General features: G+C 44.7%; 1 protein-coding gene and 1 long non-coding RNA gene across 2 annotated transcripts; both read left to right on the forward strand.

Moving 5' to 3' along the window:
* Nucleotides 1-412: 412 nt before the first annotated feature.
* Nucleotides 413-14,658, forward strand: LOC134341675 (uncharacterized). Its single transcript, XR_010016836.1, has 2 exons — nt 413-521; nt 14,224-14,658. It is a non-coding gene; the product is annotated as an uncharacterized LOC134341675 (long non-coding RNA).
* LOC134341671 (peptidyl-prolyl cis-trans isomerase-like) lies at nt 12,138-14,658 on the forward strand. The gene has a single exon (XM_063039596.1). It carries the CDS (start codon nt 12,514-12,516, stop codon nt 13,015-13,017), a length of 504 nt encoding a protein of 167 aa, XP_062895666.1. The 5' UTR covers nt 12,138-12,513; the 3' UTR covers nt 13,018-14,658.
* Nucleotides 14,659-23,842: the final 9,184 nt, after the last annotated feature.

The following is a 23,842-nucleotide window of genomic DNA, read 5'->3' on the forward strand; positions in this document are numbered from 1 at the left end:
CACCTCCTGCTGTTTCTCACTTGATGTTTCAGTGTTCCTGTCCAGTGAGGCCGGAGGAATGTGAATAGAAATGAGTGTTTTTAAACATAGAACTGATTTGAATGAAACCTGCACAATTCTTGTTCGTATCTGAATTGTGTGTCGGACCGGATTCGAACCCGTAACTCTGAGAACCGGAGGTGGAACTATGGGGACGTCGAAGGTACGGAGGCAAAAATTTAAAAATGTAGCTGGTGTAAAATGCGGCAGGTGAGTCTGGCAGCGTGTGAGGGGTGAGGAGCAGAGTCACCGGTTCAGGTGGGAGACCCTCCACCCGTTACGTGATCCAATTTCTCGCTCGCATTTCAAAGGCAGATCTGCAGTATCTGAGGTTTTCGCTTCCGTGGCCCCGCCCCCGCTCACAGTCTCCGGATGGGCGGTGGTTTTCTTTCCGTTCACTTCTGCGGGGCAAATAGATTAAGCTCCCATCGGTGAGTACTGAGGCCGGTCACTAGGGTGAACGAGACCGACAATTTCCGTCGGTGAGTACTGAAGCCGATCCCGGGGGAGGTGGAGGGAAGGAGACCTGATGTTGGGCAGAGTGTCCCGTTAACTTCCTCGAACTGGCGGCCTCGTCCCACTTCCTGCACACAACCAGCACAGGTTGGTCCCGGTTGTGGGACCTTCACACTGAACCGCCTGAGATGAGCCGCCGCTCAGCCCTTGTTGCACTGGTTCCAGGAGTGCGTTGAGGTGGGGATGTCGGGAGTAAACCCAACCGTTGAGTTGTACCTGGGGAAATTTTCCTCCATCACCCGGCCCGGTATCGTATCCAAACTTCACCTGGATCGATGCCTGGGGTCGTTAATTGTTTTGCATATTTTTATCACACTAGAAGCGGCCGCTCGGCCTATTGTGTTTTTGCAGACAGCGAGGGTTAAACAGAGTAATCGCACAATCAGGACAGTCATCCACGTGTTCACCGTTCAGACAGGACAGTGAGATCCAGATCTCTCACGTCCTCACGGAGGACTGGGAAGTTTATTTCCATCTTCTGTTCATTACTACGACTTGCAGACATGCAGCCAATGTTTCCAGATATATGGCCCTATTAATGCGAGAATTTATTCTAGGCTGCCGGAAGCAGGTCGTTGTGTAACAGTCAGAGGGGGGAAAGCGAAAGTAAGTAGACTGGTAGTGCAGAGCATCCGTCTAGCCATTCCCCTGAATAATATGTACACCATCCTGGATAATGTTGGCGGGGACCACCGACCAGGGGTGAGACACGGTGGCAGGGCCTCCGGCACTGAGTATGACCCTGTGGTGCAGAAGAGTTTGTACAGAAAAGAGGAGAGCTGTCGTCATTGCGGACTCTCTAGTCAGGGAGCAGACAGGAGAGGTTGTGCACGTGAGAAGGACACCCGCATGGTTTGTGGCCTCCCTGGTGCCAGAGTCCGGGATGTCTCTGACCGGGTGCAAAACATCCTAGTACGAGAGGGAAAACAACCAGAAGTCATGATACATGTTGGTACCAACGACATAGACAGAATGAGGGATGTGGTCCTGAAGTGTGAGTTTCGGGAACTAGGCAGAAGGCTGAAGAACAGAACATCAAGGGTGGCGTTCTCAGGTTTTCTGCCAGTGACACGTGACAGTGATGGTCAGAATTGGAGGAGATGGCAGTTGAATGCGTGGCTGAGGAGTTGGAGCAGGGAGCAGGGTTTTATATTTTTGGATCATTGGGATCTCTTCTGGGGAAGGTGGGACCTGTACAGATTGGAAGGGTTGCACCTGAACTCAAGGGGGAGCAATATCCTTGCAGGTAGATTTGCTAGCACGGTTCGGGAGGGTTTAAACTAATTTGCAAGGAGGCTGGGACCCGGAGCGATAGCGCAGTGAAAGAACTACATGGAGTAAAGCCAGATCTAACATATAGAGAGGCTTTGAGGAAAGAGAAGCAGAATAAACAGTGTAAAGACAGTAAGGCAGAAGGGCTGAAATGTGTGTACTTCAATGCAAGAAGCATCAGGAACAAAGGTGATGAGCTGAGAGCTTGGATACATACATGGAACTATGATGTAGTGGCCATTACAGAGACTTGGCTGTCACCAGGACAGGGATGGATTCTCAATATTCCAGGATTTCAGTGCTTTAAAAGGGATAAAGAGGGGAGAAAGGGGGAGGAGGGGTGGCATTACTGCTCAGGGATACTATTACAGCTTCAAAAAGGGTGGGTAATGTAGCAGGATCCTCTTTTGAGTCAGTACGGGTGGAAGTCAGGAACAGGAAGGGAGCAGTTACTCTATTGGGAGTACTATATGGGGCCCCTGGTAGCAGCAGAGATACAGAGGAGCCGATTGGGAGGCAGATTTCGGAAAGGTGCAAAAATAACAGGGTTGTTATCATGGGTGACTTTAACTTTCTTAATATTCATTGGCACCTGATTAGTTCGAATGGTTTGGTGGGGGGTGGGGGCAGAGTTTTCTATGTCTGTTCAGAACGGATTCCTGTCACAGTATGCTGGCAGGCCGACTAGGGGGAATGCCATACTAGATCTAGTACTAGGCAATGAACCGTGTCAGATTACAGATCTCTCAGTGGGTGAGCATCTGGGGGACAGTGAGCACCACTCCCAGGCCTTTAGAATTATCATGGAAAAGGATAGAATCAGAGAGAACAGGAAATGTTTTCAATTGGGGAAGTGCAAATTATGAGGCTATAGGGCTAGAACTTGCGGCTGTGAATTGGGATGATGTCTTTTGCAGGGAAATGTACTATGGACATGTGGTCGATGTTTAGGAATCTCTTGCAGGATGTCAGGAATAAATTTGTCCCAGTGAGGAAGATAAAGAATGGTAGGGTGAAGGAACCATGTGTGATAAGTGAGGAGGAAAATCTAGTCAGGTGGAAGAAGGCAACATACATTAGGTTTAGGAATCAGGGATCAGATGGGTCTATTAAGGAATATCGGGTAGCAAGAAAGGAGCTTGAGAAGGGGCTGAGAAGAACAAGGAGGAGGCATGAGAAGGCCTTGACGAGTAGGGTAAAGGAAAACCGCAAGGCATTCTTCAATTATGTGAAAAACAAAAGGATGACAGGAGTGAAGGTAGGACCGATTAGAGATAAAGGTGGGAAGATGTGCCTGGAGGCTGTGGAAGTGAGCGAGGTCCTCAATGAATACTTCTCTTCGGTATTCACCAATGAGACGGAACTTGATGACTGTGAGGACAACATGTGTGAGGTTTATGTTCTGGAGCATGTTGATATTAACGGAGAGGAGGTGTTGGAGTTGTTAAAGTACATTAGGATGGATAAGTCCCCGGGGCCTGAAAGAATATTCCCCAGGCTGCTCCACGAGGCGAGAGAAGAGATTGTTGAGCCTCTGGCTAGGATCTTTATGTCCCCGTTGTCCACGGGAATGGTACCGGAGGATTGGTAGGAGGCGAATGTTGTCTCCCTTGTTCAAAAATGGTCGTAGGGATAGTCCGGGTAATTATAGACCACCAATTCTTACGTCTGCGGTGAGAATGCTGTTGGAAAAGATTCCTAGAGATAGGATCTATCGGCATGTAGAGAATCATGGTCTGATCAGAAACAGTCAGCATGGCTTTGTGAAGGGCAGATCGTGTCTTACAAGCCTGGTATAGTTCTTTGAGAAGGTGGCCAAGCATATAGATGAGGGTAGTGCTGTGGATGTGATCTACATGGATTTTAGTAAGGTATTTGAAAATGTTCCACACGGTAGGCTTATTCAGAAAGTCAAAAAGCATGGGATCCGGGGATATTTGGCCAGATGGATTCAGAATTGCCTTGCCTGCAGAAGGCAGAGGTTCGTGATGGAGGGAGTACATTCCGATTGGAGGGTTGCGACTAGTGTTGTCCCACAAGAATCGGTTCTGGGACCTCTACTTTTCGTGATTTATATTAACGACCTGGATGAGGGGGTTGAAGGGTGGTTTGGCAACTTTGCAGACAACACAAAGGTTGGTAGTGTTGTGGATAGTGTAGAGGATTGTCAAAGATTGCAGAGAGACATTGATAGGATGCAGATGTGGTCTGAGAAATGGCAGATGAAGTTCAACCCGGAGAAGTGTGAGGTGGTACACTTTGGAAGGACAAACTCCAAGGCAGAGTACAAAGTAAATGGCAGGATACTTGGTAGTGTGGAGGAGCAGAGGGATCTCGGGGTACATGTCCACAGACCCCTGAAAGTAGCCTCACAGGTGGATCGAGTAGTTAAGAAAGCTTATGGGGTGTTAGCTTTCATAAGTCGAGGGATAGAGTTTAAGAGTCGCGATGTAATGATGCAGCTCTATAAGACTCTGGTTAGGCCACGCTTGGAGTACTGTGTCCAGTTCCGGTCACCTCACTATAGGAAGGATGTGGAAGCATTGGAAAGGGTACAGAGGAGATTTACCAGGATGCTGCCTAGTTTAGAAAGTATGCATTATGATCAGAGATTAAGGGAGCTAGGGCTTTACTCTTTGGAGAGAAGGAGGATGAGAGGAGACATGATAGAGGTGTACAAGATAATAAGAAGAATAGATAGAGTGGATAGCCACCGCCTCTTCCCCAGGGCACCACTGCTCAATACAAGAGGACATGGCTTTAAGGTAAAGGGTGGGAAGTTCAAGGGGGATATTAGAGGAAGGTTTTTTACTCAGAGAGTGGTTGGTGCATGGAATGCACTGCCTGAGTCAATGGTGGAGGCAGATACACTAGTGAAGTTTAAGAGACTACTAGACAGGTATATGGAGGAATTTAAGGTGGGGGCGTATATGGGAGGCAGGGTTTGAGGGTCGGCAGAACATTGTGGGCCGAAGGGCCTGTACTGTGCTGCATTATTCTATGTTCTATGAATCGGTTTTGGTTTAATCTTCATTATTTCTACTTTATATAGGCTGTGTATTTATCATATCATTTCTGCTTTTATTATATGTTAGTGTTATTTTAGTTTTTCTGTGTTATTTGGTATGATTTGGTAGGTTTTTTTTTGGGTCTGGGAACGCTCAGATTTTTTTTTCCAAATAAATTAATGGTAATTGCTTCGGCGTAAAGCATTTCGGCACGAAAGGTTTCATAGGAACGCTCTACCTTAGCGGGGGAAATACAGGACAGTTGCAAACCCTACATCTCACAGACTATCTCAGACTGGCTGTCTGTAGTTATGAGCCAAATATCAGGGAACTAGCAGAAAGTATTCAGCCCCAGTCATCACAGTGAGTGCAACAGTCAATTTTTATTCATTTATTTTTCGTGTTGAAATAAAATTAAATAATGAAACTTACAATTAAAGGTGTGAAGTATGTAATATTCTTAAAGAAAGACAGTTATGGCCTGTTTGATATGCTGGTTACAATGTTTTCTTGTTTGAATTAATTTGAAAGTTTTACAAAAGTATTTTGTGTAATTCAAATACAATTCTCCCAAATAAAAGGCCTCAAATTGGAAGTACAATCTGAGCTGTTTTTTTCTCTAAACGATTTAGTAGGTAGATCTTGCCTTTCACTGAGGTCGAGGTGGGGGATCTTGGGCTCAGAAAGGTTGGTGACCACTACTTTAAACCATCGCACACCCAACACAGCCATGGGCATTTCCCAAATATCACAAACCATTCAATAATAACCAGGATTGAACCCTGCCCAAAACCTTCTTACAAAACGGTCTGTTCAATCACCAGGCTTGCCGAGGTCAAAACACCATTAAATGAATTTGAGATAAACTGCAGGGGAATGGGAAAAAAAAAATAAATTCAGCTGGAACCCCGACCACCTTCCCTTAGCATACACATCGAACAAATAGACCCATGGTCTGCAACACTCCCATTGATTCAGATGTTGCTCTGAAGACCAAAGCTCTAGTTCCAAAGTTTAGGTGACATGCGGGGAAATGTTCAAACTGGATGGGTAGCCTCCTCCCACATGGGCTAATGGATCTCAAAACTGTTTAACTGTATCCAGCAAATGCTCACCATCAGCTAGCATGGAGATGACAGCAGTTATTGATGAATGTGCACATCTCAGCCTGTTACGTTGCTAGAAATCCTTTGCACACTGAGCAAAGAGAACGAAGTTACAGAAAGGATCACTGACTCAAGATCCATTCAGCTTTCCATCATTGTCAACTGGTACGAATATTGTTGCCGAGGGCTTTAGTATAATCCTAAAAATAAAAGAGAAGTAAAACATAGCAAAGACGATTGGGAAAAGGGAGGATTGGGAAACTTTTAAAGAGCAACAGAAGGTAACTAAAAAGGCAATACGTGGAGAAAAAATGAGGTACGAAGGTAAACTAGCCAAGAATATAAAGGCGGATAGTAGAAGCTTCTTTAAGTATTTGAAAAGAAAAAGAAAAAAAAAGTAGTGAAGACCAAAATTGGGCCCTTGAAGACAGAAACGGGTGAATTTATTATGGGAAACAAGGAAATGGCAGACGAGTTGAACAGGTACTTTGGATCTGTCTTCACTAGGGAAGACACAAACAATCTCCCAGATGTAATAGTGGCCAAAAGACCCAGGGTAATGGATGAATTGAAGGAAATTTATATTAGGCAGGAAGTGCTGTTGGATAGGCTGTTGGGTCTGAAGACTGATAAGTCCCGGGGACCTGATGGTCTGCATCCCAGGGTACATAAGGAGGTGGCTTTAGAAATCGTGGACGGATTGGTAATCATTTTCCAATGTGCTATAGATTCAGGATCAGTTCCTGTGGATTGGAGGGTGGCTAATGTTGTCCCTCTCTTCAAGAAGGGAGGAAGAGAGAAAACAGGGAATTATAGACCGGTTAGCCTGACGTCAGTGGTGGGAAAGATGCTGGAGTCAATTATAAAAGATGAAATTACGGCACATCTGGATAGTAGTAACAGGATTGGTCCGAGTCAGCATGGATTTACGAAGGGGAAATCGTGCTTGACTAATCTACTGGAATTTTTTGAGGATGTAACTATGAAAATGGACAAGGGAGAGCCAGTGGATGTAGTGTACCTGGACTTTCAGAAAGCCTTTGATAAAGTCCCACATAGCAGATTATTGGGCAAAATTAGGGCACATGGTATTGGGAGCAGAGTACTGGCATGGATTGAAAATTGGCTGGCTGACAGAAAACAAAGAGTAGCGATTAACGGGTCCCTTTCGGAATGGCAGGCGGTGACCAGTGGGATACCGCAAGGTTCAGTGCTGGGACCGCAGCTGTTTATAATATATATTAATGATTTAGATGAGTGAATTAAAAGTAACGTTAGCAAATTTGCCGATGACACAAAGCTGGGAGGCAGTGTGAAATGTGAGGAGGATGTTATGAGAATGCAGGGTGACTTGGACAGGCCGGGTGAATGGGCAGATGCAGCTTAATATGGATAAATGTGAGGTTATCCACTTTGGTGGTAAGAACGGGAAGGCAGATTATTATCTAAATGGAGTCAAGTTAGGAAAAGTGGAAGCACAACGAGATTTAGGTGTTGATGTACATCAGTCACTGAAAGCAAGCATGCAAGTACAGCAGGCAGTGAAAAAAGCTAATGGCATACTGGCCTTCATAACAAGGGGAATTGAGTATAAGAGCAAGGAGGTCCTTCTGCAGCTGTGCAGGGCCCTGGTGAGACCTCACCTGGTGTACTGTGTGCAGTTTTGGTCTCCAAATTTGAGGAAGGACATTCTTGCTATTGAGAGAGTGCAGCGTAGGCTCACAAGGTTAATTCCCGGGATGGCGGGACTGTCATATGTCGAAAGATTGGAGCGACTGGGCTTGTATACTCTGGAGTTTAGAAGGTTGAGAGGGGACCTTATTGAAACATAGAAGATTATTAAGAGATTGGACACGCTACAGGTAGGAAGCATGTTCCCGCTGATGGGTAAGTCCAGAACCAGAGGCCACAGTTTAAGAATTAGGGGTAGGCCATTTAGAACGGAGTTGAGGAAAAGCTTTTTTACCCAGAGAGTGGTGGATATATGGAATGCTCTGCCCCAGAAGGCTGTGGAGGTCAAGTCTCTGGATGCTTTCAAAAAAGAGATGGATAGAGCTCTTAAAGATAGCGGAATCAAAGGTTATGGGGATAAGGCAGGAACTGGGTACTGATAGTGGATGATCAGCCATGATCACAGAGAATGGCGGTGCTGGCTCGAAGGGCTGAATGGCCTACTCCTGCATCTATTGTCTATTGTCTAAATGTCTGAAATGCTGTGAGTAAGGCATAACAATACCCAATTTTTGTTCTATTACACAATAAAACTGAAGAGATTTGCATCCTTATACTTTGGTCATCAAGTAACAGATTATCTGGCTTGATGTCCCTGTGTGTAATTCCAGTGCTGTGAAGATATTCCTGAAAGTAGGCAAAGGCAAATATAAATCAGGTATTTTGAATTTACATCGTTTTCTAATTCTCCAAACCCTCAAAATATCAATTGTACAAATGGAACAGATTTCTGCAGATTTAGTAACACTAATAAGTCAGATACAATTGCTGGACAATTGGCTCAGAGAATACTTTGTGGCTTAATCTGGGTGCACACTAGACTTCCAATGCCTATATGAAAGTTGAGTATTAAGGCTGGCCTGGAAGAATGATGAAACTTCTGAAGATGTACGTTGGGAGGTCACCCATCCATGAACAGCGTTTTACTGTCAAAGGGAACTATGGTGAGCTCCAAAATTGATCTAATTTGGAAATTGGGACAAAGCACTGTTAACCTCCTTACTGCTGGTTATAGTGCTAGTTCAATTCTGGCAGACAAAGCTCTTCGAGAGCAAACATCGGCAGGTCAATCCATCTAGGATCATGCTCAGTAATACACGTCGAAATAGAGAAAACTGCTGCTGTACATCATAAACACTCACTTAAAACAAAGGGATAAATAATGAGGAGCACTTCCCACTCCTGCTATCAGCTACTGGAAAAACCCATGAGCATCTGTCTCGGGCATCCCCACGTCAGGCTCTGTGGGAAGGCAGATCAAATTAATCAAAGACTGAACTTGGTATCAGTTCGCAAATCATTAATATTGTCTTAAATTATGTCATTTTACATCACGCTTAAATTTAATCCCAAATCCCAGGCCTCATTTCACTCAGGTGCCCAAGTAGATGGATTCTCCAACATGCCAATTGTACCCTACGATCAAATACAAAACAGTTGTGTACATTGCAAAACTTTTGAATGATCCATTGAGTTAAATGCATCAGAAACAGAGCATGAGCCAAATGGCTTTTCATCCCTGCTTCCCCATGCAATAAGATCATTATTGATCTGGTTTTGGCCTCTACACCACTTTCCAACTCTCTCTCTGCACCTGTAGATTTCCATGTAGTTCATATGCCTACAATATATTGTATATTCTATGGCTCTACCACAACTCTTAACGTGGAGAATTCCAAAGGATCACAACCTGCAGAAGAAATTCCTCTTCATCTCCTGATCAATGGGAAACCAATTTCTCAAACTATATCACATTTTCTAGATATCCTCATTTGGAGAAACATCGTCTCAGCATCTTGTCTGGCAACACCCTCAGAATCTTGCTTCAGTAAGATCACTTCTCATTGTTCCCTACACGTTCACCCCTCGCCCCCATATGTGAATCCCCTGATTCAAGTATGTCCTTTATTAAAGACAAGATCTAAACTGTACTCAGAACGCCAGGTGTTGTCCCAAGAGCTCCCAATAAAGTTGCTACAAAATATCCTTACCCCTGTACTCCATAACCCTTACAATAAAGGCCAACATTCCATTGGCCTTTCTGCATATTTGTTTAACCTACATACCCTTTTTGTGTGCTAGAGATTGAGTTTGCACTGCAACATTCTCTAAACACCTCTCTATTTAACAATCAGTTTTTTCTTTCTTCTTTCCAGAGCAGGCAGGCAACTTTATATTTTTTTCTGTATTATATTTCAAAGGCCACTTTCCTGCTTATCCACTTAACCTGTGCTCATCACGTTGCAGGCTCTTGTGGACTCTGCATCACATGATAAGCCACTTATCTTTATATTTTCAACAAATTTGAGAACATACATCCGGTCTACTCAGATTACAACCAATGCATCCACTATCTCTGATGCCACTCATTTGTAAAGATACAATTTTGTCCTGTACTTTTTCACTGATAAAAAAAAAAAATCCCTCTCCCTACAGACCTTTGCAATCTGTTATTATTTTCATTATTTAGAATCTGTAACTTCTCATTCCCAATTTTACAATGATCCTCAAAAACCAACATTACTTTTGGCTTTTTGCTCGTATTTCTGTAAACAGCCTGTCAATATTTTTAATAATTTTCTCATGTGTCCCACATTCTTTACAATTTTTGTGGCATACCTTGTAGTTTTAAACTTTCCCAGTCCTCTTGACTACCATCAATTAATTAATCCTCATTACAACGTATATTATTTCAAAGATATAGCATCCTAACTTCCTTGGGAATTCTCCACAGATGGTGCACCCTTCTCGTGGGGAGTTTCTTCCTCCAGACTTTTGCTGCAAGTTCGGAAATACCTCCTTAAATGAGTGCTATTGTTGATCTACCAAATTAGTTTTTAAGAATTACTTTTTGAAGTGCATGAGTTACTCGCCATATGCTCCTTCACCCAAAGTCTGCAGCGGATCCCAATCTTGCATAAATGGAACTGCCATCATCCTGCACAATCACGAATGATGCTGAAAAGGGGAACACATCATCACAGGCTGAAGTCAACTTCAGTTACACTTGAAGGCTCGCAAGAAAGACAGCCAGAGACCTTTTCTCCCAGTGCAGAAGTGGCTAATATGAGAGGGCATCATTTTAAGGTGACCGGAGAAAAGTACAGGGGGATATCAGGTGTAAGATTTTTTTTAAGCACAGAGAGTGGTGCGTGGAACACACTGACCATCAGGGTGATGGTAGAGGCAGATATATTGTGGACATGAAAGAAATTTTTAGGTAGACATATGGATTTTAGAAAAGTAGAGGGCGATTTAGGAGGGAGTGGTTAGCCCGAATGACCTGCACTGTGCTGTAGCAGTCTATAACGCTGTTTTCAGTTATTGACTTTTCAGAATCCACAGTTCATTATCCCATGCCAGATTTTACTGCACATCCATCATTGCCCCAAAGGAAGTGACAGTGAATGCATCCGGAACAACTGCACTTCTTCTGGTTAAGGAAATCTGCACTCCTGATGGGGATGGCGTTGGTATTCCAGGATTTCGACCCAGCCACCACAATGATAGAATGGCAACATCTTTTCAATGAAAATAAGTGCTAGGAATACTTGTCACTTCATTCAGCATTCTGCAGAGAAACAGAGCAATTGTGTCAGGTTAATGGCTTTTCCTTAGAACTGATGAAAGATCTCTGCCATGATTAAGAATCACATCTGAATCTTAACTGCTTCTTTCTCCACAGAATGCTGCATTACCACCGAATCCTTTTCGGTATTTTATGCCTATTTTCCGCAGATTTCCACCTTTTTTTTCTCCTTGGTGATATAGTAAGTGATACAAGCCATAGGTTGGAGAATGTTGTTAAATGCTGGATGGAGCTGCACAAATTTAGGCAAATATGGAATATTCATAATTATCTCTAGTATTTGGCTAGTGACATTTGGCAGAAAAGCCTTGGGATGTCAGGGAAGTAGTGGTCACTGCAGTGTATCCACATTCTCCCTTATTTATCGCCGATTTCTTAATGGAACCAGTTCTGGTCAACAAGCTTTCGTTACCAATGAAGTCCAGCCAGATGGTTAGATTATTTTCTGTGGAATTGACTGCAATGCCGTTATTTGCCACATGCCAGCTCACACTTAAATATTGTGCGAGTTGCAACCCTACCCCCTCTCTTTCGTCCGACTCTACCCCGTCCGTCTCCCTCCACCAACTCAATCACCCATCGTCACTCATCAAACGGCCTCACTTCCCCCATTTACAAACCTCCCCTTCTTCGCACTCCCCAGCCATCGCTTCCATCCGATGTTCCTATCCACACTCCTCCCGTTTCCGAAGGTCCCCCCACCACACCCGTCCCCAATCACCTGCCCCGCCAGGCCCTCCGAACGACCCGGCACAAACTTTGCCTCTGTCGCTGCAACGATCCCAATCGAGTTTGGCCCCTGCGTCGCCTTCCGTAAACGTCATCACGCTTGCAATAACATCAGACGCTAGAGGCGGCGGGCAGAACAGTTCGACAGGACTATCAGCCGAGAAGAGGAGTATGCATACAAAGCAGGTCCGCCTCTCTCATTTGGTTGGTGAAATATCAGCTATTTTACACGATCAGCTATATTCCAAAAGAGCTTTCGCGACGAGGGAGAAAAAGACAACTTATGTCAAAGATTGAGAGAAATTACACCAAACCTACTTCAAACGTTGGAGAGAAGTAGGATAATTCGGTGTCCTGTAGACAGTCGGTCTAACTTAATAGAGGGAAGACTAGCAGGATCTGAAAGGGTCCGGACAGTTGTTGGTATCGCTTCTCCGCTTTTTGGCTGCATTGTCGCAAAGTGACAAAGGCAGTGTACAGCTTGACGCTTGCGTTTTTCTCCGACCTCGGAAACTGCAGAACCATGGCCGGCAAAAACCCCAAGGTTTTTATGGACATCTCTATTCGGGATAAACCCCAGGGTCGCCTAGTGATGGAGCTAAGACCAGATGTTGTCCCAAAGACTGCAGAAAACTTCCGTGCATTATGCACAGGCGAGAAGGGTTTCGGTTACAAAGGCTCAACGTTCCACAGAATCATTCCTGGCTTCATGTGCCAGGGTGGCGACTTCACAAAACATAACGGCACTGGAGGCAAGTCCATCTATGGGGAGAAGTTTAAGGATGAGAATTTTCAGCTGAAGCACACGGGGCCGGGCATCCTGTCCATGGCCAATGCTGGACCAAGTACAAATGGTTCCCAGTTCTTCATATGCATCACAGGGAGCAGCTGGTTGGATGGGAAACATGTTGTGTTTGGATCTGTGGTAGAAGGAATGGATGTGCTAAAGAAGATGGGGAGCTGCGGCACCACGAATGGAACACCAACAGACACTGTTAAAATCACTGAGTGTGGGCAGTTGTCCTGAAGTATTTGAATTTGGAATTGTACTGTTTAAATAAAGTGTGATTGTTTGGAACTCCAAAAAAAAACAAAAAAAAAAAACGCCCGGTGCTACTGGCAGATCAACTCGGTGAAAGACGCTCTTGGTCGGCCCGAAACTTGATGATCTACCAGATGTCCAGTGTAGACAGGAAAACCTGGATAAATGGTCGATGGACCAGACCTTGAACCGGAATACGGTCTTTTTGGACCGGACGATGACAACATATTTTGGTCTTGTTCTATACAGGAACAGTACTGGATGTCAGTTTTTTCGACAATTTCTAAAGCACTTAAAATTAATTTACAACTTAGCAAATTAACTGTGCTTTTTGGAATAATTCCTCAAAATATCCGTGATATCTCTATGTCTGACCATCATGTTATTGCATTTGTTACATTGATAGCTAGGAGGGTCATTTTGTTGAAGTGGAAGGATACATCAGCTCCCACTTTGTCACAATGGTTCTCTCCAGTGATGCTATGTCTTAGTTTAGAGAAAATTAGAAGTCGAACCTTTGAAACTTTATTTGATTTAGAGAAAAAATGGGGTTCATTTGCTCGTTATTATCATTTGAGTTAATTGATAGATTTCCTCCATGATCTAATTGTAAATTTTTGGTATTTTTTTTTTCTTGCTGGCGGTTTGATGTTTATTTTTAGAGGCTTTTTGTATTACGCATGGCTCCGGGTTGTACACCTGATGGGGTTTTATCCCACTTTTTCTGCTTAGCAGGTTTTTTTAAAATTATCAGCAAAATTTTTCAATCTTTAAAATAATGTTTTTTTTTCCTTTAGACATTGTAAGTGTTGCTTAATTTGATGTACTCGTATTATTTTTGAATAATATAATAATAATAATAAAAAGATTTGAAAAGAAAAAAAAAAGAAACTGCCGAGATACAGTCGGCTATGAACCAAGTGCTGATAAATGGGACCAGTGTAGAATTGATGAAGTTCCTGTCTCTTTCTACATTAATGTTTCCTGCTTATGGCAGAACTAACCCTCTCACTGTGTCAGAATCAGTGTTTAAATCCGTCCCCAAACACTGTGTTTTCACCCCTGCACATTGTAACTTGAACCATCTCACTGAGGGTCTGATGGAGACACAACCCCTGCCCTCTGCACATGTGAACACATCTCCCCTGCTTCTGACATTTCAAATAACCTCAGAATTGTTTTCTGATTCAGTCTGAAGGTTATGACAAATTCAGCTCGTCGTCAGACCTGACAAACCATGTCTTCCCACAACTGGTTCCACCTGTTGGTGTGTCCTCTTTCCTCCATCTCCAGGGAAACTGAATCTCCACACAAACCCCTCACTTGAGACGACTGTCTGTACCCGTGACACAGGAAATCACATGACTGTCACTCTCCTGATACCATCCGGGAAACGGTACTGCAACATAAAAGCCAGGACCAACAGGCTCCGGGACAGCTTCTTCCACCAGGCCATCAGATTGATGTACCAACGCTGATCTGAGTGTACTCTATATTACATTGTCTGTTTTATTTATTATAAACTATTATAAATTACTATGATTGCACGTTGCACATTTAGATGGAGACGTAACGTAACGATTTTTACTCCTGATGGATGTAAGAAATAAAGTCAATTCAATTCAATTCCTGATTCCGTATCTGACCTGCTCGCCTCCGGGTATCCTCCGTCAACAAGCTTCTTCCTCAGTCACCATCTGTCAGATTATAAAAAACAATGAAAACGATCTATCAGACAGCTCCTGTACCCCTCCATCCCTGAACAGGTTCCCCTGTTAAAACTCTCTGCTCAGCCCCTTCCCTATTCCCTTTCCCTTTCAGACTCCCGATGTGCCAGCAGATCCGAATTCACCGTGTGGACATTTCTACCCCACAGGAGGCTGTACAAACCCGTGTCCTTCTCTGATGCACAGCTCAGTGACCCCAATCCCTGTCTGCACTCGCAGCCCATGACGGTGACAGCTGTCCTAGACTCTGTAACTCACAATCTTGTAACACAGAATCTTGTTCACAGCAAGTTTAGACAGTCATTAATATGAAGAGAAAATTGTTGTTTCCTGAAAGGACACGCGAGCGAAGCTGTCTGATCCAATTCACCAGATGGTCCGGTGACAGGGGTGGAAGGTGAGTGTTTGGGGCAACACGGGGCTGCAGAAGATGGAAATTAATTCCATAGAAGATTAACAAAGAGGTTAGAGAGTATTTGTTATACAGAGTGCAATGAAGATTCACCAGACTGATCCCTGGAGTGGTGGGGTCATCATATGAAGAAAGATCAAATGTGATAACCCTTTCATTTAGAGAATCGAGGACTGATAGGTGATCACATTGAAATGCACAACATCATTACCGGTTGAACCAGGGATCCCAGTCTCTGAAAAAGGGGGAGGACTGTCCGGGACTGAGATGAGGGGAAATGTCTCCACTCCGAGGGTGGTGAATGTCTGTCAATCCCCACAGCAGAGGGCAGTGAAGACTCAGTGATTGTCCTCACATAAAACAGAGGCCGGCAGATGTGTGGAGTCCGAAGGGATCGAGGAAATGAGGATCAGGCAGAAAGGTGTGGCTGAGATGGGAGAACAGCCGCCATCTTGTTGATGGTTAGAGGGGCTGAATGGCCTCCTCCTGCTGTGTCTCACTTGGTGTTTCAGTGTTACTGTCCAGTGAGACCGGAGGAATGTGAATAGAAATTTAATATTGCAGAATGTGAATGTGATTGAGTGTGTGCAAAGAGACTCATTCAGTGAACCCACCTTGTGCTGCTCCAGTGAGTTCACAACAAGTAGACGAGACATTTCTGTCCGGAGTGAGCAAAGAGTTTTACTCAATCATCCCAGCTGCTGTAACACCAGCAACTTCACACCAGGGAGGAAGTTCAAATCAGCTCTGTGTTAAATGTTTAACCATCACGGTGACTGAAGGCAGCTGCAGGTTCATGAGGAACTTTTACTGTCAGATTCTGCAGATCTTGCGGCTGCTCATGTCGTGGTTTCTCGTTTCTCACAAATGACAAGGAGACGCAGAAAACTCGTCAAGAGGTTTTAAACTTTAATTTGCAAATCAAAGCTGAGACGATCAGAAAGCTCGTAGCTGACTGCCCATCGAGGCTTGTAAACAGCATTTTTATAGCAATTTCCTATCTTAGCTACATTATCATATCCAGTCGGCCTGTGATTACATATCATCAATATATCCACTGTCGACTTTCCACTATTGTTTTACTCCCCAATTTAATTATGTCCTAGTTTACATTTTAGACCAGGTGTCCTCTTATCCCTAACCACAGTTATTTCTTAATTAGTCTTGCATTGACCTGCTGCCACATATTTCATTACCTTACTCGCCACCGTTATTTTTCTACTTGGTTTCATTCTAGTTCTCTTCATGAATTAATAGTGAACAGGTCAAAATGGCTACATAATGAATACCTTCTATTCAGCTAGCAGTGGTTACATAGTAAATATAGAAAATACAATGCGTATATTTGAGTAAATACTGTAATACATAGAAAATACAATGCATTTTCCAATATAATCCACCCTTTGAGACCCACAGGGTCTCATAGAGAGAGAGTACTGAGAGTCTATGCACAAAAGCTCAAATAAAGCCCCGCATTTACTCCCAAATTTGGGTTATACTATAGTTTCCTGCGCTTAGGACTCCAAGTGTTCTCTCCCTACCTCCCTAGGCCGCTGAGTCAAAAACCCATCCCTTCGTATCTGAGACAGGGAAAAAGACTCAGGAGCTAGTTCTCTTCACAGCCTAATCCCCACATATCTCATCTCTCTCCTGTTCGTCTTGTGTGTCTCGTAGACTGTACGAATACATCATCGGTGTCTCCTTCTCCGTAGGGCTCGACCCAACAATTTCCAAGAGCATCGGAAACCGTTTCATTGCAGCACGCACTACAAGCGACTTGAGGCGTGGAAGAAAACAGCTCAGAATGACCACACAGCTTAGCAATACAATACCAATTGTTCCTGCAATCTTGGTCAGCCATTCTCCCCATCCTCCTAGTTTACTATTTAACCAGTCAAAGAACTGGTGTCCAAACCCTGCATTTTGTTTAACTTCCTTTCTTAGATTTTTCAGTTTATTCATTGCTCTGGTAAACGATCCCTCCAGACTAGTATTATTCGGTATAAAAGTACAGCACTGTTCCCCAAACATTACACAAACCCCTCCTTTCTCTGCCAATAGCTAGTCTAGTACCTGTCTATTTTGCCACGCCACTCTACTGGTTGCATCTAGCTGCTGCCCCAAAGCCTCTAGTGCATCATCAGTGTAGTTAACAAATCTCTGTTGATTATAATATATATAATTTATCCATTCAACATTTTTGCTAATCCCTATTATAGGTATAAGTGCTTCCCAGCCCGCAGCAATCTCATTTTTTGCCTTAAACTCGTTAGGTATACCCCTCAGCTGTCCTATACTGTCGATCCGAACCGTCAGGTCAGGCTCATATTTTCTCTTCCTCCGTTTTAGTGTCTGTTGCCTTGAGGTGTCAAATTGTATTTCAGGGGATACTACAACTTCTTGAATCAACATAACACGCGTACATGTACCCGCCCAATTAAGGGGAAGTGTGGATCTCAGACCCCCTCCTGTCCACACAGCCACCAGGATGTGCTAAAGGGATGGTCAGGGAGTTCAGTGCACCCTGGGGCAGAGGGGTACCTGTCTGGTATCTTCGTCCTGGGGTTACATCCCAAATCTTAACACAGTTTCCGCTGAAATGCCCAACCGAGAGGTCACCCGTCCGCGTCAAACATTCATAACTCAAATGTTCCTGCATTTTAAGCTTTCCCAATGTGGGTGTCTGGCTTCTTTTATTTATAGCCAACGGTCTGCTGTAATTACAGTTAGAGGCAAGCTTGTTTTGATCAAACTGCGAGGAAGCCTGGTATAACATACACCAATAAGGGCACATTGGTGAGTTGGCCACACACTTCTGATAACAAGGATCTATCCCGCTACAAATTCCCATACTGCAGGTCTTGACTATACTTGGACACGGCTGCGCACACTGCCCCCTCCGCCCCTTTCGCCATTGCGTGCAGGTGGAAGAGTTATAAGGCATGGGGGCTACGTGTTGCACTGGACTTGCCCTTGAGCATAGATAACAATTCTGTCTCTTCATCATCCCTGCTGTATAATTTGCCCATTGGTACCACATGTTCTGGTACCATGGCACGGAGGTAACCATTGTGCTCCTCTTACTCCTTTCTCTCAGGTTTGGTGGGATCCTAACAGTCCCATGCCACATCTGCCAAATTAATGGTCTCCAAATCTGCACAAGAGTATCTGAGTGTATCCTCCCGGGGGGCAGGACTGGTCGCCCCCAAGTCATCCCCATTATCTGAAAAAGTACTACCATCAATAACCCCATCCTTAGGATCTTCGGGCCTGTCCTCAGGACCAAAAATTTCCCTTATTACTTGGTCAAGTCCCTGCGGTTCAGTGTCAGCTTCTTGTTGCTCTTGCCTGCCCCCTACTGTTTGTTCCTCGTCACCACTTACCTCGGTTGGCACACCTGACTGTACCTGCGGGACTGCTCTAGTGCAGTGATTGAGATGATACCAGGTGGAGCGTCCTTCCACTTGAACTGCGGTGGGTGATGCTTTGGTTACTGTAAAGGGCCCTTCTCTTCTGGGCTCGCTCCACTTTCTTCGAAACGCTCGCACGTAGACCTGATCGCCTGGCTTGATTGGTCCTTCCCCTTGATCGATCTCTGGCTCTTTCTGTTTTTCCTGTACATAAATATACTTATGTATCATATTTAATTGCCGCATGTATTGTTTTAATTCCAATTCCAATTGTTCCAAACTAGGCCCTTTATATGGTCCTGCCCACCGGGGCACTGGCATGGGCCTTCCGGTTAGCATTTCATGCGGTGTTAGACACGTCATCCGATTAGTCTGCATGCGGTAACTCATTAATGCTAACGGTAGTGCATCGACCCAGTTGAGTTTCGTATCTGCACAGGTTTTGTTTAGTTTGGTTTTTAAGGTCCCGTTAATTCTTTCCACCATACCCTGAGACTGAGGGTGATACACACATCCGAATCTTTGCTTTATTCTCAGTGCTTGCTGTGTTAACTTCACCACTTTTTGGATGAAAGCTGAACCATTGTCTCTAATTTCTGTCGGTATCCCAAACCTTCGGATCACTTCGTTTGTCAGGAATTTCACCACTGTTCCTGCCTCTTGATCTTTCAAGGGTACTGCCCCTACCCATCTGCTGAATCTGTCGATTACTACCAACATATATCTTTTCCCACTTACTGTTTTTATCATGTCTACATAGTCAATCACTAGCTGTTTAAATGGCCCTTCAGGTACGGGTATATGACCTATTGGGGTTGTAATTCCTTTCCGAACATTATTCTGCACACATACCTCGCACTGTGACAACACATGGTCTACTGAAGCCTGTAAATAAGGCGACCAAAATCCATCTTTTTTTATTTTCCTTATTACATCCCCCCTTGCACAATGATCCATCCCATGTGCTTCTGAGATCAGGATAGTCAGTAAAGGGGTGGGAGCTACCAGTAGGCCATCTTTCGTGGTCCATAGGCCTTCTGGGTTCTGCTTGGCCCCCCTTCGTCTCCACAGTGTTTGTTCTGCCAAAGTTGCTTTTCGTTGTATTTCAGTCAGGTTCTCTACTATGGGTTCCGGCTCTAGACCTACCTGGGGTGCGATGACAGCGGATGTACACCCAGACGCTTTCCTGGCTGCTTCATCTGCAGCTTGATTTCCCTTTGTTACTGCATCGTTTCCTTTTTTATGTGCCTGACATTTTACTATAGCTATATTTTACTATAGGTTTCATCAGCGCTTTTATTAGATCTAAAATCTGCTGACAGTGCTGTATGGGATCTCCACTGCTCTTTTTAAAACCTCTCTGTTTCCACACTGCCCCAAACAAATGATACACTCCATGAGCATATGCTGAATCTGTATAGATATCTACTTTCTCTCCTTCCATCATTTCACACGCTGCCGTCAAAGCTGATTTCCGCTAGCTGGGCGGAGCACGGTTGGGGACAAGCCTCTATTCTGATGACCTTGAAGTCTGCCTGATCCTGTTGCACTACTGAGAACCCTGCGTGATTCCCATCGTGATCCCTGTAACAAGAGATCTACGAACAGGACCTTTTTATCTTCGTCCTCTAATGGTTCTGATCGTAAATCTGCTCTCAATTTAGCAAATGTCATTGCTTTCCCTACACAATCATGGGGTTCTCCTTCATACCCTAAAGGGACATAATCAGCTATGTTACTGCTGGTGCATCTCTGTATAGTTATATCTGGAAATGTCAGTAGCATCTGATATGCTGCTATCCTGGCTGGTGTCAACACGAATTTCCCTCTTTCCAGTAATTCCGCTACCTTGTGGTGTGTGTACAGAATCACAGGATAGCCCATGGTTACGGATGATACCTTTTCATATGCATAGTATAGTGCCGCCAATCCCTGGTAGCAAGGTGGGTACCCCTGAGCCACCTCATCCAGTTTCGCATTGTAGTATGCTATCGGTTGCTTTGCTTTACCTGTGCTAGTCTCCTGCATTAGAACTGCCGTGGCATAACCTTCCTCTCGATTGGATACGTACAGATGAAAGGCTTTCTCGTAGTCAGCAATGCTAATGCTGGGGCTGACTGCAATTCCTGCTTTATAGTATTGAAAGCCACTTCCGCCTCCTCATTCCACTGTAGATTATTTCTCAAGCTTGTATGTCCTGCTTCCTTCATTATTTTCCTTAGTGGCGTTACAATTTCAGCATATTTCCCAATCCAATCTGAACTATGTCCTGTCAGTCCCAGAAACGTCATCATCTGTCTCACTGTCTGGGGCTTGGGAGCTTTAGTTATAGCCTCAATTTGATCCGGCGCTATCGCCTTCACTCCCTTGGATATCACTCTACCTCGGTATTCTACCTGTTGCTTGCAAAATTACAGCTTCTTTCTAGATATCTTATGCCCTCCATGCGCCAGTCTCTCTAAAAGGGTTATGGTATCCTATTCACACTGTCCCTCACTTTCGGAGCAAATCAACAAATCATCCACATACTGTATCAATGCGCTTTCCAACGATATGCCCTCTAGGTCCGCCTTTAACACTTGATTAAATACGTGTGCTGAATGTTTAAATCCTTGAGGCATTCTAGTGTAGGTATACTGGTTGTTTCTGTATGTAAATGCAAATAGGTAATGACACTGATCTGCCAGGGAAACGCTGAAAAAAGCCGAACACAAGTCAATCACTGAAAAATAGTCTGCCTCTAACGGAACATTAGTCAAGAGCGTGTGTGGGTTGGGAACTACCGCTGGCCAGTCTTCCATTACCTCATTCACCGCTCGCAAGTCATGCACCAGTCTCCATTTAGATTTATCCGCTTTAAGGACAGGTAACAGTGAGGTATTACATGGGCTGTCTGTCCTTTTGAGTACTCCTGCCTCCAGTAGCCCTTGTATCGTTGGCGCTATTCCGTCTTCTGCCTCTGGTTTCAAGGGATATTGTGGTCTCCTGGGTGGAACTGCTCCCTTTTTCAGCTTTATTTCTACCGGACTGGTTGTTCTTATTCTCCCTACATCCGTGTCATGTTGTGCCCACAGGATAGATGGTAACCTATCCAGCTTGTTATCTCTCTGCTGGCCTTCCTCCTTTCCCAATAACGTCAGGTCTGGTTGGGGAGTTACTACGACCTCCTTTGTTGTTCCTACTATATCTATATCTACCTCTATTTTAAAGTAGTTGTTGTCTTCCGATACCCACACCTGTGGCATAATTTTCCTCCACACCGCTACGGTTCCAGCGTGCTTTACTGGGGGTCCTCGGTCTTTGGACTGATGTTCCTCATTTACCAGCAGCGTTATGTGGGGCTCAGCTTCCAGTATCCTGTACCATTTCTCCAAGAAGGTATTCCACCTGACTTGCAGGGCTGCCTCTTGTCTCCCAATTATTACAGCTTCTCCTCTTAGGTGCTGCCGGTTGCCTGCCTCCTTGAGCCATCTCTCCTCTAGCTCTTTGTTCTGAGTTTCGTCAAAAATCACTGTGCAATGTAACTCGGATTTGGGCGCTACAGCCTGGGGCAATATAGCCTGCAGTCCCTTTTTCCATTTTTCCCAGGTTTCCCAGATCTGATCTTCTATGTCTCCTATCCAAAAGACATTAGCTTTCTTGACTTCCCGCACTAGTAATTCAGCACTTACTCTTTCCACACTCAACCCACTTCTGGTACATTCTAATTTTAATTCTAGTTTTAATAGGGCATCTCTGCCTAGCAAATTCACCCGAGTTCCTTTGGACACTAATATCGGCAAAACTATTCCTTTGCTGCACATCCTTAATCTCACTGGAGCTGTACATTGTGTCAACTGTGTTTTTCCCGAGAACCCTACAGTCTTAATAAATTTTCCTGACATGGGAAGGTGAGGGGCATACTGCGGTTGTACACAAGTATACGTGGCCCCAGTATCTATCATCATTGGTGTCAGCTGCCCTTCTAACACAACCTGAACAATGGGTTCCTCCTCTGCCTCCCTTGTTATCACCGGGTAGTGTCCCTTCCCACCTGGGTTCTCTGGGCACCCCTAATGTCTTGCATAGGAGTTCACGGGTCCATTCGGCCCTTTGGGGTCTGGCCCTTGGCTAGACTGTGGTTCCCATCTCATTGGCTCCCGCTGGTACGTGACGGCCCATGGCCTAAGTGGGCAGTCCCTTCTTATGTGTCCTGGCTGGTTACATCCCCAGCACAGTCTCTGTATCTCTCTTCCCCCCCTGTTTCCTTACCGGTGCTTCCTGCCCATAACCTCTCTGCCCCCTCCTTGGGATTTCCAGTCCTATCCGGGCTGCTGTTTAAATTGATCCTGTCCCTGATAAGGCATTTGTGGAAAAGCAACCCCAAAGACGTTCATTATTGACATGGGGTTTTCTGGGCTCTGTCTTACGGCACGACCCGTCCCTCCATATGGTGGCATTTCATTCATTTCAACGGCTGTGCTTAAATCGGTCATTGCTGGCAGCATCTTCTTGCCTTTTTCTTTTTCCTTCTTTTTAAGTTCTTCAAGCTGCATTTGTATCAGCTTTCCTTGCACTTCTTCTTGCTGCTCAGTCAACTTTCGTTTGTCTTTCCGATATTTTTCGACCGCATGGACTATGTGGTCCCTGAATTCCTGTGGGGTCATTGACATCAGTCCAACCACTTCCTCAAGTTTAGACTTAACTTGGGAAGGCATCGCATCCAAAACAGTATTTCGGAACATCAAGGTCACAAACGGGTTGCCTTCCACCTCTTGTTCAGTTTCCAGTCTCCACCTTTTCAACTGATTTTCTATATAGGCTGCTGGATTTTCAGTGTCTACCAGTGGATCCCCTTTCATGGCTTTGGGGTCCATTTTGGCTGAATAGAGCTCCCTGAGGGCCCCCTGTACCCTTTGCCTCACTGTGTCAAATCTGGCCCCGTCAATCAGTGTGCTGTCCGCATTCTGTATGCCAGCCGCTTCCATCAACTCCTGTAGTTTGGAGGTTCCCATCTGCCTTATCAGCAGCGCCTTCAAATCTCCCATAACCAACATTCGTCCCGTGGTTTCTTCCTCAAAGGCCCTAATCCACTTCCCTGCACCCTCATGTAGGCTGGGCAGGGTGTTTTTCAGCCCTTCCAGGTCCTGGGATCCCCAAGGAATATGCTGTACTTGTCCCAATCCTTTTACTAACAACGGCATCATTCTCCCTTTCCTTTCCCACATCTCCTGACTCTCCTCCTCGCCTGACTCCCCATCTGTTTCTGAGCACGTTTTCAC

The sequence above is a fragment of the Mobula hypostoma genome, unplaced genomic scaffold, assembly GCF_963921235.1.
Source record: "Mobula hypostoma unplaced genomic scaffold, sMobHyp1.1 scaffold_36, whole genome shotgun sequence".
In the NCBI taxonomy this organism is placed as follows: domain Eukaryota; kingdom Metazoa; phylum Chordata; class Chondrichthyes; order Myliobatiformes; family Myliobatidae; genus Mobula; species Mobula hypostoma.